This window comes from Carcharhinus amblyrhynchos, chromosome 15 (genome assembly GCF_965287045.1).
Source record: "Carcharhinus amblyrhynchos chromosome 15, sCarAmb.v2.hapA, whole genome shotgun sequence".
Lineage (NCBI taxonomy): Eukaryota > Metazoa > Chordata > Chondrichthyes > Carcharhiniformes > Carcharhinidae > Carcharhinus > Carcharhinus amblyrhynchos.
This window is the reverse complement of record NC_137338.1, coordinates 54,260,875-54,277,133: the sequence shown is the minus strand read 5'-3', so window position 1 is coordinate 54,277,133 and position 16,259 is coordinate 54,260,875. Positions and strand designations below refer to the sequence as shown.

At 40.6% G+C, this 16,259-nt stretch overlaps 1 protein-coding gene across 2 annotated transcripts in view; it reads right to left on the bottom strand.

Annotated features, from left to right (window-relative positions):
* Positions 1-16,259, bottom strand: part of scaf4a (SR-related CTD-associated factor 4a) — a 104,633-nt gene that overhangs the window by 18,603 nt on the left and 69,771 nt on the right. For both annotated transcript variants that reach the window (XM_080203937.1, XM_080203939.1), the window contains exons 6-15: positions 15,940-16,079; positions 14,442-14,591; positions 14,207-14,301; positions 13,739-13,859; positions 10,002-10,175; positions 9,825-9,916; positions 6,448-6,638; positions 5,992-6,092; positions 1,999-2,112; positions 1,389-1,545 (exon numbers count right to left, since the gene is read on the bottom strand). In XM_080203937.1, the coding sequence (XP_080060063.1) occupies positions 1,389-1,545; positions 1,999-2,112; positions 5,992-6,092; positions 6,448-6,638; positions 9,825-9,916; positions 10,002-10,175; positions 13,739-13,859; positions 14,207-14,301; positions 14,442-14,591; positions 15,940-16,079 (1,335 nt within the window). The remainder of the gene's footprint in view (positions 1-1,388; positions 1,546-1,998; positions 2,113-5,991; positions 6,093-6,447; positions 6,639-9,824; positions 9,917-10,001; positions 10,176-13,738; positions 13,860-14,206; positions 14,302-14,441; positions 14,592-15,939; positions 16,080-16,259) is intronic.

The following is a 16,259-nucleotide window of genomic DNA, read 5'->3' as shown; positions in this document are numbered from 1 at the left end:
AATAGATCCTGACTTGTTAGATATGGTCATTGCCTGACATTTGCTTGTCATGAATGTTACTTGCCACTTATCAGCCTAAGTCTGAATGTTGTCCAGCTTTTATTGCATGTGGATATGGACTGCATCAGTATCTGAGCAGCAGTACTGAATAGTGTCATCATCAAAAGTTTCCCCACTTCTGATCTTATGACGGAGGGAAGGTCACTGAAGCATTTGAAGATGGCAAGGCCATCCTGCAGCAACGCCCTGTATTTGAAATTATTGGCCTCCAATCAGTAGAGTTTGACTCCAGATACAAGTGATTGCAATTTTGCTATGGCTCCATGATATCAAGAGCACAGTCTAGAATTCAAGCCTTTTGTTCCTGTTTGGAACAAAGCTGTAATGTAGCTCTAGCAGAACCCACACTGAACAACTTGTGAGTTATTAAATTCCATTTGACAGTAAAGGTCAACAACACCTTCCATCACTTTACTGTTAATTGACAGTATGGGTGGTAATTGGACAGATTGGAGTTGCCATGCTTCCTGTGAATAGGGTACAACTAGGTAATTTTTCACTTTGCCAAGCTGATGCCAGTGTTTCAGTTCTAATGAAGTAGCGTGGCTAAGGGCACAAACAATCCTGGAGTATGTTTGCAGCACTGCAGTCAGGATTTTATCAAAGCCTAGAGCCTTTGCTGTATCCAGTGCCTTTAGATGTTTCATAGGTGGCATGGTGGCACGGTTAGCCCTGCTGCCTCCATCTCCAGGGACAGCTCAATTCTGGCCTTGGGTGGTACTGTCTATGTAGAATTTCCACATTCTTCCGTGTATGTGTGGGTTTCTTCCCACAGTCCAAAGATACATAGGTTAGACGGATAGGTCATGCTAAATTGTCCCTTAGTGCCCAAAGATGTGTAGTTTAGGGAGGTTGGTCATGCTAAATTGCCCCTTAAGTTAGGTAAGTTGGCCATGAGAAAAGTGTCATGTTACAAGGATAGCAGCACCTGGATAAGATACCCTGTTTACAGGTCCCACAAACTCAGTACAGGACAATTAGAGAAAGTTACTGCAAGGACGACAGACCAGTGAAAAGCCAACAAAGCTGGCATCATTTGTTCACCACTCTATATAAAGTCTGGCTCAGTGGAGTAATTGTAACTGCTGGGCTGGTGTAAGTAATCCTAATGCAATCTCAAGTTTAATTGAAATTGAACGTTTCTTCCATTTTTTTCCATTACTAACTGCACCAATGGGAATAATAAATATTATTTTCTGTCAGAGTCCTTACCTGCAGCATTATTAGTAAAATATTCAAACTGATACGTTCCTTCTCAGGACTTGAACATTCTGCCAGTTATTTCAGACTTATTCAGACAAAATCACAAGAGTGGTGTGGATGCTTACCCGGACAAAGTGTTTCATTATCCAGCATTCCTCCTTCACACAAACGCTCTAGTTCTTCAGTTTTAACTTTGTCCCAAGGAATATAAGATACCCCAAGCTCGACATCCCAAAATTGTTTGTATTCTGTTTTCATTCCCTTGTTTAAGGCCCAGGCAATCTGAAAAGCAAAAGACTTTATTTGGTACTCATCTTACTCAAAAAAAAAGCATTCTTTCTTTATCCCATCAGGAAAAATTGTGAGGCATATTTTCCCTCTCACAGAAGTTAACTTTGTTTGACAAAATATCTTCAACTAATATTTCTTCTGCAGAGAATGTTTGAGAAACCATTTCAGAAACAACAAAACATATAAAAACAGGGATAGTGCTAAATTTCTGAGTAATTGCTCAAACATGATTTACTTCTTTGCCACAGCCTAGTACCTCATTCTACTGCTCAATAAGCAAACATATTTACAAGTATAATTTCTATTCTAACTCTACTGCGCTGTAACCTAACATTAAACATTCTACATACATGATGTGCACATCATAAAATCAGTTTAATCACTGAAAAACCAGCTATACTTATGGTGCTTAGGTTCAATTTTGCAAAATTCAGCAGCCTATACCTTTATAGGCTTTTGATTGACTTTGAACGTCCCTCTGCTCAGCTTTTGTAAGGCTCGGTATGCATCCTGTCTGTGAACCATCACAATGTAAGCACAACCCCTTGGAGGAATCATCTGTGATAACACAAAATAAATCAAAAGAGTTAAGAGAATCCCAAATGAAGATACCACATGAAGAAATACAAAATCAAATTAAATAGACATATTCTGAAGACCAATCATCAATACGAAATACCAAAACCTGTTCTCTTGCTGCAGATGCTACCTGATCTGCTGAGTGTTTTGAGCATTTTTTTGTAACAATTCATTGCCAAGTTCCAGTTTGTTCAGGCAGGAAATGCTGCTTTGAATCCAAACGTGAATAGTTTCCATACATTTGGGTCACCACACAATGATAAGCAGTCATACAGAAAATAACGTCATATTTCTTTGCAATAGTACTTTTTATTTCCACATTGACTTGTCATCTATGACAGAGGCATTTGTATCAGAAAAACAAGAGAACTAATATTTTCTGCAGCTGTTTGACAAGGTCACTCATGGAAGACTGGTGCAGAAGGTAAAGTCGCATGGGATCAGGGGTGAGCTGGCAAGGTGGATAAAAAACTGGCTCAGTCAAAGAAGACAGAGGGTAGCAGTGGAAGGGTGCATTTGATTGGAGGGTTGTGACAAGTGGAGTTCACACAGTAAGAAGTCTCAACACCAGGTTAAAGTCCAACAGGTTTATTTGATAGTAAATGCCACAAGCTTTCGGAACGCTCTTCCTTCGTCAGGTGAACGGAGAGTTCTGATCAGAAACAGGGCATATAAAGGCACACACAGTTTACAGAATACTGATTAGAATGCGAGTCTTTAAAGCTAATCTGCTATTCAAGTCTTAAAGGTGCAGACAATGTGAGTGGAGGTGGCATTAAGCATAGATTAAAGAGATGTCTCCAGACAGGACAGTAAGTGAGATGTTGCAAGTTCAGGCAAGTCATGGGGGCTACAGATAGTGTGACATGAACCCAAGATCCCGGTTGAGGCCGTCCTCACGTGTGCGGAACTTGGTTATCAGTTTCTGCTCAGCGATTCTGCGCTGTCATATGTCATGAAGGCGGCCTTGGAGAACGTTTACCCGAAGATCAGAAGCCGAATGCCCATGACTGCTGAAGTGTTCACCAACAGGAAGGGAATAGTCTTGCCTGGTGATTGTTGAGCGGTGTTCATTCATCCGTCGTTGTAGCATCTGCATGGTCTCCCCAGTGTACCATGCTTCGAGGCATCCTTTCCTGCAGCGTATTAGGTAGACAACGTTGGCCGAGTTGCAAGAGTATGTGCTGTGTACCTGGTGGATGGTGTTCTCATGTGAGATGATGGCATCCATGTCGATGATCCGGCATGTCTTGCAGAAGTGACTGTGGCAGGGTTGTGTGGTGTTGTGGTCCCTGTTCTCCTGAAGGCTGGATAGTTTGCTGTGGACAATGGTCTGTTTGAGGTTGTGCGGTTGTTTGAAGGCAAGAAGTGGGGTGTGGGGATGGCCCTGGCAAGATGTTCATCTTCATCAATGACATGTTGAAGACTCCAGAGAAGATGTCATTGCTTCTCTGCTCTGGAGAAGTACTGGACGACAAAGGGTGCTCTGTCCACTGTGTCCCGTGTTTGTCTTCTAAGGAGGTCGATGCGGTTTTTTGCTGTGGAGCGTCGGAACTGTCAATCGATGAGTTGAGCGCCATATCCTATTCTTATGAGGGCATCTTTCAGTGTCTGGAGGTGTCTGTTGCCATCCTCATCTGAGCAGATCCTGCGTATATTTGGGTTCACGTCACACTATCTGTAACCTCCATGACTTGCCTGAACTTGCAACATCTCACTTACTGTCCTGTCTGGAGACAATACAGATTCAGAGTGGATAGTCAGAAGTTTTTTCCCAGGGTAGAAGAGTCAATTACGAGGCAGCACAGGTTTAAGGTGCAAAGGGCAATGTTTAAAGGAGATGTATGAGGCAGATTTTTTACACGGAGAGTAGCGAGTGCCTGGAACTCATTGCCAGGGAGGTAGTGGAAATAATGGTGACTTTTAAGGAGTGTCTTGACAAATACATAAATAGGATGGGAATAAAGGGATATAGTCCCTGGAAGGGATGGGGGTTTTTGTTAAGTCAGGCAGCATGTTTGGTGCATGCAGGGAGGGCCGAAGGGTCTGTTCCTGTGCTGTAATTTTCTTTGTTCTTTGTACTTTCTTTTCTGCAGTGTCTGATCATATTTTTGTATTCATTTTATTTGAATATGCATTACATTTGGAATAAAAATGTTAGCTATTCTAAATGATGCAAAATGCAAAAGCACATATTAGCAGCTAATTTCAAAGGGTCAGGGAAGTTCATAGAATGATTCAGCGTGGGAGGCCATGTGGACCATGATTGTGCTGCCTCTTTGAACAGCCTTCCAAAAAGTCCTAAATCCCTGTCCTTTCTCCATTGCTCTGAAAACCATTTCCCCTCGTATTGAAAGTATCACTGAAACTGCTTCCACTAGGCAATGCACTCAAAATCAGAACTCACTTTAAAAATATCCACATCTTCGCTTACTTTTTACCAATTGCTATCAATATGCGCCCAAAGCTACAGACTCATCTCTAGAAACATTTTCTTGTTTACTTAATCAAAACCATACATGGTTTTGAATACCACGAATAAATATCCCCTAAATCTTCCCACTTTCAATCCCAGTTTCTCTAGCCTCTCCATGACTGAAGTCCTGCAATCATGGTACCATGCTAGGAAATCTCCTCTACACCTTTTTTAGTTACAATATTGCCTCTGATGTGAAGTCAGCGCCAAATAATAATTGTATTTGTTAATTTATAGGATCCAGATGCTGCTGAAAAACGTAGCATTTATTGCCCATCTAAGTTGTCATGAAGGTGGCTGTGAGCTCCCTTAGTGGTCTGCTAAGTCATTTCACCAGACAGCTCAGAGCCAACCACCCTGTCATGGATCTTAAGCTACACATAGGTCAGACTGGGTAAGGATAGATTACATTCCTTAAATAACTTTAGTGAGCCAGGTGGATTCATACAGCAATCCCTCATGGTCATGACAGCTTTTGGATCACCATTACTGATACTGGTTTGATTTGATTTATTATTGTCACGTGTACTAGAATATAGTGAAAAGTATTGTTTCTTACGTGCTATATAGACAAAGCATAGCGTACACAGAGGAGGAGGGAGTGCAGAATGTAGTGTTACACAGTCATAGCTAGGGTGCAGAGAAAGATCAACCTAAAGTGAAGTAGGTCCATTCAAAAGTCTGATGACAGCAGGGAAGAAGCTGCTTGAGTCGGTTGGTACATGTCCTCTGACTTTTGTATCTTTTTCCCAACAGAAAAAGGTGAAAGAGAGAATGTCTGGGGTGTGTGGGGTCTTAAATTATGCTGGCTGCTTTTCTGAGGCAGCTGGAAGTGCAGACGGTGTTAATGGGTTTGACTGGCGGGTAGGGCTGTGGTGGGACTTGAACTCATGACTCCACATTATTAGTGCAGGCTCTTGATTACTAGTCTACCAAAACAACCACTAAAACACTACAACTGCCACAAATTAACAATCCCACTAAGAAAAATCACAAATATACGGTAAACTGAACTTCCTCATTCCTGCAAGGGGCAGGGGGGGGATTTCCTGCATGCACTGCACAGATACCAGCAGCACTCATTTGTTCGTTTGGCTACTGAATTAACAGCATATGAGGCAGCAACCTTTCCTGCAAAACAGATCAAGTCACATGCATTTCTGATCTCATTTAACATCCAAACTTATCTTCCAACAAGAATCAGTGTAAGGAAATTGACGACAGGAGCCATAGTTGATTTTTCACTCCTTTCCCTAATCAGTAGCGACTAGAATCAATTGGAAGTTGCATGTTTGAATGCGTCAATTAGAGCAAGAAAACATTTACACATTGAGCTAGTCTGTGAACAGGGACAATTTCATCCAGAAATAAAATATACTTACATTCAAAGATTCTATCTGGCCAAATTCTTCCAGAAGATTTGCAACATCCTGCTGTGTTGCTCTCTTATCTAGTTGTCCGATCCAGAGCGTTGTGCTGCAAACTAGAGACATATTGAAAACCTTAAGCCCAGAATGCTTTATTTCAGTACAATGGCAAAACATATTTAGCAATACATTTAGGCTAAAGGAACACTGTAGGAATTTCAAATTTAGGGGCTAATCCTTCCCCTGATTAGAGGATAATAAACCTTTTTTTCAAGATAACTGAATGAAAAGTATATAATGAGCAATCCATCATTTTTTAATGTTGTAAAGATGCTAGTTTCTTTAATTATAAAAATTTTGTCATTTATGGAACAATAGTTCTAACAAATTATGGTCATGGCAGGATGCTCCTTTAAAAATATGAAATATGACATGATACAATGGATTTTCTTTCAGATTCAAACTACCTACCGCTAACAATTTTAGATTTAATTGGTGGAAGTCCTTTTTGACGACGTTCTCGCTCCTTCTCTCTTTCACGTCGTTCTTGAGATCGTGATCGAGGAGAGTGTCTACGTCTTTCTCTGGATCGTGACCGAGAACGCTTATGTCTTGATCTTCGTGACCTAGACCCAGACCGAGAACGTCTCCTCTTTGGTGATCTATGGAAGGTACATTTTTTTTTTAATATCCAGTAAATGAAGTAATTTTTGAAGAAATAATTGAAGGTAGTGTGCTCTATCAGTCAATACTTCAAATACTATAACAGTTCCCTACTTTTTGAATTTAGTATTTCTACTACGCTCCCACTTGTTGTTCCTTTTTATACACAAAAATACCTGTTTTTACCTGGTAGGAAGCATGGTTTTCTGAAGGCAAGTTAATTTTGCAGGATGCTAAGAACATAAGAAACAGGAGCAGGAGTAGGGCATTCAGCCTTCACCACCATGCAATATAATCATGGCTGATCTTCTACCTCAATTTCACCTTCCAACACTAACTCAGTGTCCAGAAATCTAGTGATCAATGTCTTGAACATACTTAATGACAAGACATCCATGGTTCACAGGGGTAGAAAATTCCAAAAAACATAATCCTTTGAAAAGAAATTTCTCCACTTCCCTATTTTGAGGCCGAGATCCCTGGTTTTAGATTTCCCAGTCAAGAGAAACATCCTTCCAGCAGCTAGCCAATCAAACCGTTCAATAGGAAACTTCAGCATGAGAACTTTATTCATAAGAACATAAGAAATAGGAGTAGGAGTAGGCCATCTGGCCCTTCGAGCCTGCCCTGCTATTCAATAAGATCATGGCTGATCTGTCGTGGCTCAGTTCCACATTCCCGCCCTCTCCCCATAACCCTTAATCCCCTCTCTTATCAAAAACCCATCAACCCGCATCTTAAAAATATTTAGCGAGGTAGCCTCCACCACTTCAACGGGCAGAGAATTCCAGAGATTCACCACCCTTTGAGTGAAGAAATTCTTCCTCAACTCCGTTCTAAACCGCCCCCCCTATATCTTGAGGCTGTGCCCCCTAGTCCTACTGTCCTTTCTGAGCGGGAAGAGTCTCTCCACCTCTATCCTATCCATCCCATTCATCATCTTATACGTCTCAATGAGATCTCCCCTCATTCTTCTAAACTCTGAGTACAAGCCTAGTTTATTCAGCCTCTCCTCATAGCTCAACCCCTCAACTCCGGCATCAGCCTAGTAAACCTCCTCTGCACTCCCTCCAAGGCCAAAATATCCTTGCGTAAGTACGGCGACCAAAACTGCACACAGTACTCCAACTGCGGCCTCACCAATGCCCTATATAGCCGCAGCAAGACTTCCCTACTTTTATATTCAATCCCCCTCGCTATGAAGGCCAGCATCCCATTCGCCTTCCTGACCACCTGCTGCACCTGCAAGCTGGATTTTTGCGACTCATGCACAAGGACCCCGAGGTCCCTCTGCACCGTCGCCTGCTGCAGTTTTTTTCCACGTAAGTAATAATCCTTCCTACCATTATTCCTACCAAAGTGGACCACCTTGCACTTGCCAACATTAAATTCCATTTGCCAGTTCCTGGCCCATTCACCCAGCCTATCTAGATCCTTCTGTAGACTCTCCACACCCTCCGCGCAATTTGCCGTTCCACCAATCTTGGTGTCATCAGCAAATTTCGACACCATACACTCGGTTCCCTCCTCCAGATCATCTATATAAATGGTAAATAGCTGAGGCCCCAGCACCGACCCCTGGGGCACTCCACTAGTCACCAACCGCCAATCCGAATAGCACCCATTGACCCCCACTCTCTGCCTCCTATTTGACAACCAATCCTCTATCCATTCCTTTGTTGTATGTTTTTAAATCAAATAAACCAATTTGTAGGTTTGTAATTTGAGATCTCACTAAATAATCTAAAAATTACCGTTAACAGTGCACACAAACCATATTGTCATCATATCCAGGTTACAGTCTGCTAAGCTTAGTTGGCATACATTGACAATGAGAATGGCAATCTAACACTCAAAATTTTGTAGTCTGTATTCAAATTTTTTTTAATGCTCTTTTTCTCATTAATAATAAGACATTTAACAATTAGGATGTTACAGCATAGGTAAGATCCTAATGCAAATTTGTTCACTGTGGCACAGTGGGTAACACTGTTGCCTCTCAGCACCAGGGACCCAGGTTCAACTTCAGCCTTTGGTCATTATCTGTGCAGAGTCTGCACATTCTCCCTGTGTCTGTGTGGGTTTCTTCAGGATGCTCTGGTTTCGTCCCACAGACCAGATATGTGTGAAGTAGGTGGATTGACTGTGCTAAATTCCCCCTTACGAGTCCCAAGATATGTAGGTTAGGAGGATGAGCAGAGTAAATGTATGGGGTTACGGGGATAGGGCAGGGAGTGGGCCTCAGTAGGATGCCATACTGAAGAGTCGGTGCAGACTTAATGGGCTTCTATGATTCAATTTGTTATTGTTACGTTTTCAGTACACTACACAAGACCGGATGTTAGTGCTGTGAATTCTGGACAGATCTTTGCTGTGTATCCACATTCACTAGAAATCACATGAAGACTGCATCTCAGATCACTTATGCTAGTAATTTCTATTAGAGCTATCAGAAGAGAGGAGTGCAAAGAAGATAAGGAGATTGCATTCACTTGAATAGAGCAACATGTTAATTAAGTTTTGAAGAAAGCTGGGGGTATGGATCATAGAATCCTTACAGTGCAGAAGGAGGCCAGTCAACCCATTAAGTCTGCAACTACTCTCTGACAGAGCATCCTACTCAAACCCAGTCTTCGTAACTCTACATATTTATTCCACTAATCCCCCCAACTCTCTCACCCTGGGACACTCAAGGGATAATTCAGCATGGCCAATCCACCTAACCTGCACACCTTTGAAGTGTGGGAAGAAATTGGAGCACTCAAAGGAAACCCACGCAGACACAGGGAGAATGTGCAAACTCCACACAGAAGGCCAGAATTGAACCCGGGTCCCTGACACTGCGAAGCAGCAACACTGATCACCATACTGCCCATGACATGGGAAGAATAGAAGGCACAGGAGCAAATGGCATGGGTGGAATGGGAGGGAGAGGGTAGCTTGGGAGTGATAGGCTGATGCAATTAGTTCAGTACATTAATTTGACTGCCAATGCTTGCAGATCTCGGCTAATTTAACAATGATAAAAATGGATTCAACCAACTGTCAGACGAGGGAACATGGATAAAAAACTGCATCATGAACTACTTGTTTACCTTCAGTGAGATCATAAATTTAAGATGTTTTAAGTAAATGGACAGATTGCAAGTATTTGACATAAAATACTTAAGCTTTGTTTTACTAACCTCGATCCTGACCGAGTGCGTGATCTTCTATTTTCAACACTACGACGTTTGGTTTCCCGTGTGTCAGGCTTTTCAATCTCCATATCTACTTCCTTCAAATCACAAGATTATGACCATTAAATTATGACCCTGAAAAGTAGGTCATATTACAAAATTATTTGCGGTGTGAAGACTCACCTGCTGCTGCTGTTGCTGTTGTGGTGGTGGAGGCTCACTTGGAGTATGGTAGTCTTGCTGAAAAACAGGCTGTATAGGTGGTGCTGGGGGCATAGCAGGCTGAGGCATAGCTGCAAATGGATGAACAGGAACCATCCCAAATGTTGGTAACTGTCCATTGGGAGGTGGGGGCATCTGAAATAAAACGAAGTAAATTAGTATCTGTATTTTTTAACAAGAATAATGCAAAAATGTACTAAATGTATGTTATGTGCTAAATGAAACTTCGAACACTAGATTTAACAGTGTAATTTGCAATGATATATACTTAAGACATATATATGGGGAAGGCAAGATAAGCAAGAAGGAAGATTAACAGATTCCCCAGCTCGAAAGCTATGCGATCTACCATCACTGTACCTGAAATACCATTTTTTCAAAGGTCAGCTTCAATTTTCTTAATTGCAGGGAGGAAAATAATTCCTTTGTACAGTGCAGAAAACAAAACATTCCGTTTTCAATAAAAAAAAACTCTTTGGAAATTCCCAGACTGTTCCTCTTTAAACTACGGTACCATGTTTCAAATTAATGAAGAGACTTGCTATCTGGCCAATCAGCCAAGGATCAAACACACCCAGTTCTTTCATACACTTCTGAAATAGTACTAAAAATGTCACCGTCTCTTTATATCAGAAATTCCACATGCCAATGCTTTTCAACTTGCATATGGCTTCTGAAGAAGTCAGTAGAAATGTGAAAAATAGTTGCCATGCAAGATATTTTATTTCACCAAGTCATAACATCTCTTTTCTCCATGTCAGCACTTTTACAACTAATCTACAAAAATATAAACCATTCCAGAAAATCAAAGTCTCTAGAAGGGTAGTTAAAAAAAGAAACAATGCTGGTAAGAACATTACTTTGGCGGTACAGTGACTAGCACTGCTGCCTTACAGCTCCAGCAATCTGGATTCAATTTTGGCCTCAGGTCACTGTTGGAGTTTGCACATTCTCTCCGAGTCTGCATGGGTTTCCCTCGTGTGTTCCAGTTTCCTCCCAAAGATGTGTGGGTTAGATTAATTGGCCATGCTAAATTGGCACTTAGTGTCCTGGCAGCATAGGTTAGAGGGATTAGCAGGGTAAATAAATATGAGGTTACAGGGAAGGGCTTGGGTGCGATTGTTGTCAGTGCAGACTTGATAGGCAGAATGGCCTCCTTCTGCACTGTAGGAATTCTATGAACATGACAGCAAGACCATTGTAACTTAATACATCTGAAAGATCACCTGCGCTAAAACAATCTTCCTTATTGCAAGCAATTCTCAACTTCATGGCGCTTGCATTATAATGAACTGCAATTCCAATCTTTACAAATTGATGCCCTGCTTTGACTTTCTGACATCAGTTTCAACTTTATGATGCTCGCTTTGACATGATGCCATGCCAGTGAACAAGTTCAAATCTTCATACCTGCGCACCAATGTTCTGCACTGCTCATCTCTGTGACTAAGTGTGCAGCACTATATTTCTATGTGCATTTTTAGCTTGTGATTTTTTTAATGTCTACATGGTTGTTATTTACAACTATTTTGCTGTATTACTCATCTGTAATTGATTAAGTACAAAATTTTGGGTTATTTTGGTGAAAGAAAGGTATCAGATCTTGGTTGAGCCCCCCCCTTAATATCATGTATTGATATTAAGTATCGATACATGCAACTATGAAGGGTGGATGATGACTGTTCTCATGGCTCATCCTGTCACATGATCTTGGATCGAAACTATTGTCATCTCAAAATGACACCAAGTGTGTCATTAAATCGACCTACTCGCTGAACTCAAGTGTAACAGTACTGCTGGAGATTTTACTGCAGCAACATGTGCCAAGCATGCTAACAATCTCCAATGTTGACAAACCATCATCTGTACAGTGATCATTTCCACAGCTCCCTCCCACTCAACTATGTTTGACAACTTCCACTATCAACTCAGGCCAACAATCTTTAATAGTGGCATCCAAATTCCTGTCATTGGAGTTTGAGAAAAGCAGACTTAAAGGCACACCAAAAGTCACTGACATTATCAGGTAGTTTCCATCAACTACCAATGACTTTAACTGATATCCCCTAGGGAAGGAAATCTGACACCCTTACCTGGTCTGGCCTATATGTGACTCCAAACCCCAGCAATGTGGCTGACTCTCACTTCCCCCTGAAATGGCATTGTAAGCAACTCAGCTCAAAGACAGTATGGATGGACAACAAATGCTCGCCTTGATATCAACACCTGCATTCCATGAAAGAATAAATTAAGAGGCCTGATGATGACACTAACTTGGCCATGGAAAACAGAAATCTATTTGTCACAGATTTTAAAAATTTGGCTGTCAGCATTACTGGCAAACCCAACATTTATTGCCCATCCCCAACTGACCTTAAGCAGATGATGATGCTTCCTGAACCAATGTAGTAGATTCCCAGTGATTTGCATTTGATAGAAACCTACTTCTATTGATGTTGCCTTCGGCCAAAACTGCAAAAGACCATCACTTTAACGGTCCAGCTCAACACTCATCACGCAATCTGAGCCCTTATAATTCTCCTTCTGTTGCATGGGAGCAAACCGTGCCCAAATACCCCTCCTACTTTTCAGTCATGCTTAGCCACATGTAGACAACATCTTCAGAATCACAGAAAAAAAGGTCAATCTAAACCAGAAAGTCACCAGACCCAAATGAAGAGCAGATGTTCAAACCCTTCATTAGGGCATCAATTGCTCTGGTATATTCTACAGCTCAGTACATGTTCTCCCATAAGACAACTAGGTCCACGTATCAAATTCCTTGGGGGATTGCAGTTGAATTCTGCTATTGTTATATTACAGAATTAATATTATTATCGAATTAATACCAGGCACTTTTATTGACAGCAACATCCTGGCTATTTGCGCTTACAAACATCAGTGTAAATTTGCAGTCCCAACTGAATATAACTACTACATCAGCAAAGGTATATCCATACACACCAATCTGTTAGCTTGCTTTGAACCCAGAAAGTCATTATGGACCATCGCTGAAGCCCCTTACCTCTTGATGACAGATGGGTGAAAGAACAACATCATACAAATAGATTGCTTAAACAACCTAAAGGATCAAACCATCCACAGCAAATACACAGATGGAAGATTAAAGCAGCTCCATCATGCAATTGCAGGGTTTTTAATTGGAGTCTGAAGCTCATCATGGAAACATATCCCTCAGAGTAAATTTGCAGACAAACTACAAAATGTCCACACAGTTATAGTGGAAACTTTTGCTTGTTTAGCTGACTTGAAAATACCATTTGATTTGTTTTTGTTTCTGTCATATGAAAGAAGAAACAACTAGCAATGTGGATTCTGGTCAGATAAGCGCTCAAGAATGTAGGGGTATGCACTGTTCAAAATGGGGAAAAATATTCTCTAGGTCCTTATAATCCAGGTTTAAGTCAGTATCACATATAATATTCATAATGCTAGCATGCCTATATATCCTAATGTGGTAACAATGTATGTAATTTATTTTACTGAAAAACATTCTTATTGCAGGCCTATTAGCTGCACAAGATTTCAAACCTTTTGAGCGGGATTTTCCAGCCAGGCTCACCTCAATACCTGAAAATCCCGCCCAAGGTCAACAGACCTTTGCATGGTTATGTCCCAACCACTATGATTCTCATGGTGGGCAGGATGGGAACATTCCAGCCTTTGTATTCTCTAACCTGTTGTTGCAATGTCTCCTGTTGGAGTCCCATCAAAGTCTGCTGAAACTGTTCCATATTTGGCAGTCGAATTCCAAGCTGCTGATACATAGGTGGCTGCATACCTTCGCCAGAGTAACCACTACCATTAAACAGATACAATATTACAAAGTTAGTTCAAATTCATACGCTCAGACAAGCACTTTAAATAACCACAAAATGGTCAGAATTCTTCCTGATAAACTATTTTAATTATTTTCATAAAATAAATTCCTTACAATTTTTTTCAATAAACTTAATCAATAAAGCTAATCACATGATGCCCATCATGGTGAAAACATTCAAAAATTACTTCAAGTCCAATTCAAGTTATTTAAATAGTTTTGTAAAATATTAGATTTTTGTTACAAGTAAAAGCTCATCTCCGTGCAGGATTATCGGCACGAGCATAATTGCTTCAGTCCCCTCAACAGGTTTGACAATACTTACAATGAAGTCTGAGCTGGAGGAGGACTGGATTCTTCCTTCTTCACATCTTCAACTTGTTCTGGCTCATCATCGTAATCAAATCGGTCAAGCAATTTCTGCAGTATAATTGACACAATTCGTCAAAGCTTCATTTTGGCCCCACGTATGGGGATATGCCTAATGTGGAATTATTCTATGAAATTCTGCTAACAAAGTAACCATTTGATTTGCAGCAATCTTGACTGCTTCTGCATACCTTGTCAAAGGTAGCCTTTTGTTCTGGAGGCTGTGCACTGGGTGGCTTCAACTGAGCCGTCAAGGCCTCCACTTGGGACATGATACTATTATCCACAACAGGCGATTGTGGCTTTGGAGCTTGCTGGAAATTCTGTAGTATCTGCTGTATCTGATGTAAAAATAAAGTTCAGTAAACTTATTAACACATCAAAGGTGAAATTCAGGGTTGACATAATAGGTTTGAAAACAAAACAAAACAGAAACATTAAACCAAAGAAGTTAATCCTTCAATTTATTTTGTAAATGCAGCTACATATTCTTGTTTTCGATGAACAGTGTTACGAATTCTGGGCTTTTTAAGTGTTATGTTTTAAATTACCTCCTCTAATAAAATGGAACAGCCTGGAAAAGGGTATGTGACTTTATACTAAATCTGCCCAAAGACAAACCTGCACAACCTGCTTATTATGGAGACAAACTCAGAACCTAACTTACTGAAATTTCGGTGCAAGTTTTAAGACATTGACACAAAGGAAGAACCAGTCGGCTTTGCTTAAAATCTCAGTCAGCCAGGCAGATTTGAAGAATAACAGATATGCTATTCCAAGAAAGGGAAAAAGCACCGTTTTTCGGCGAACTACCAACCAGAGTCTTTGAGAGGACAGGGCCCTCATTCAAGAACCAAAGCTGACGGAGAGCAAAAGTACAAGGATTCTGCAGAGGATACCTTGCTTCAATTATGCTCAAAAGATTAAGCAAAGGGCACTTGCTTAAAAGGACACCAGAGGATTGACCCTGGTGGGGATGGAAGAAAAGAACCTGTTAAAGCTGGAAGGAGGTTGGAATTTTCAGCACAAGACTAGATTTCTGCTGAGAGTATGGTGAAATGTATAAACATGGCATAAGGTTTTTGGTTGTGTTAAGAAACGAATGGAAAATATATTTTCTGTAGTTCAGTTTTTGTCACCTAGACCATGTTTAGTGATTATGATTTTAGTTTGTTTATTACAGTATAATGTCTTAAAATGTGAACTCTTGTAATGTAATCCTTTCCTTTAGTCACTGGGAAATTGATATCTCTTTTTAAGAGAAACTGGAATCTATGAGTCTCCCATGACAGCAAAATCAACTGCACTTCATACTGCTTTCAACCTTGCACTAAAATACCTTGAAAAAGTTTAAAATCTCTTGCTCTGTAGGGATGTGAAGTTTTGTTATTAAGATCAGTATGTAAAACCTTACAAATCAAATAAAGCAGCTGCTACATTTTACATGATTTATCAAAACAGAAAATTTGATTTTTTTCCCAGTTATTGATGAGGTGGAGCCTCCATCTTTCAACTCAGTTCAGTTAAACTGCAACCTGACTCACCATAATCCATGGAAAAGAGCATTGATAGACAATACGTTTTGCAACAGACTGCATTGCCTACCTTATGTTTAATAATGCGATGATTCAGTCACAGTATTGTCACATTGCTCAGAATGTAAACAATACACACCAATTTAATTTTTACCTGTGCTCCTTGCGTTGATTGAAAAAGCTGAGCTACGGCTACAAATGCATCTGAGTTTGGTAGTTGTTGTTGTATTGCAGACAAAGGATCAGAAGTAATCTGGGGAATTTGTGCAGGTGTAGGGGGAGCAACAGGGGGACCTAGAAAAGGCAAAAGCACACTCTTAAATATACCACCGGAACCATATTCTTCTACAGGATTTAGTTAATATTATGGTCGAGAAGCAAGCAGACTAAAGTAGTGTGACCTTTATCCTGAAATCTTCTCTTGCACAGAATGCAAATAACCTTATATTCAAATATCAAAATGCTTCTCTCCCA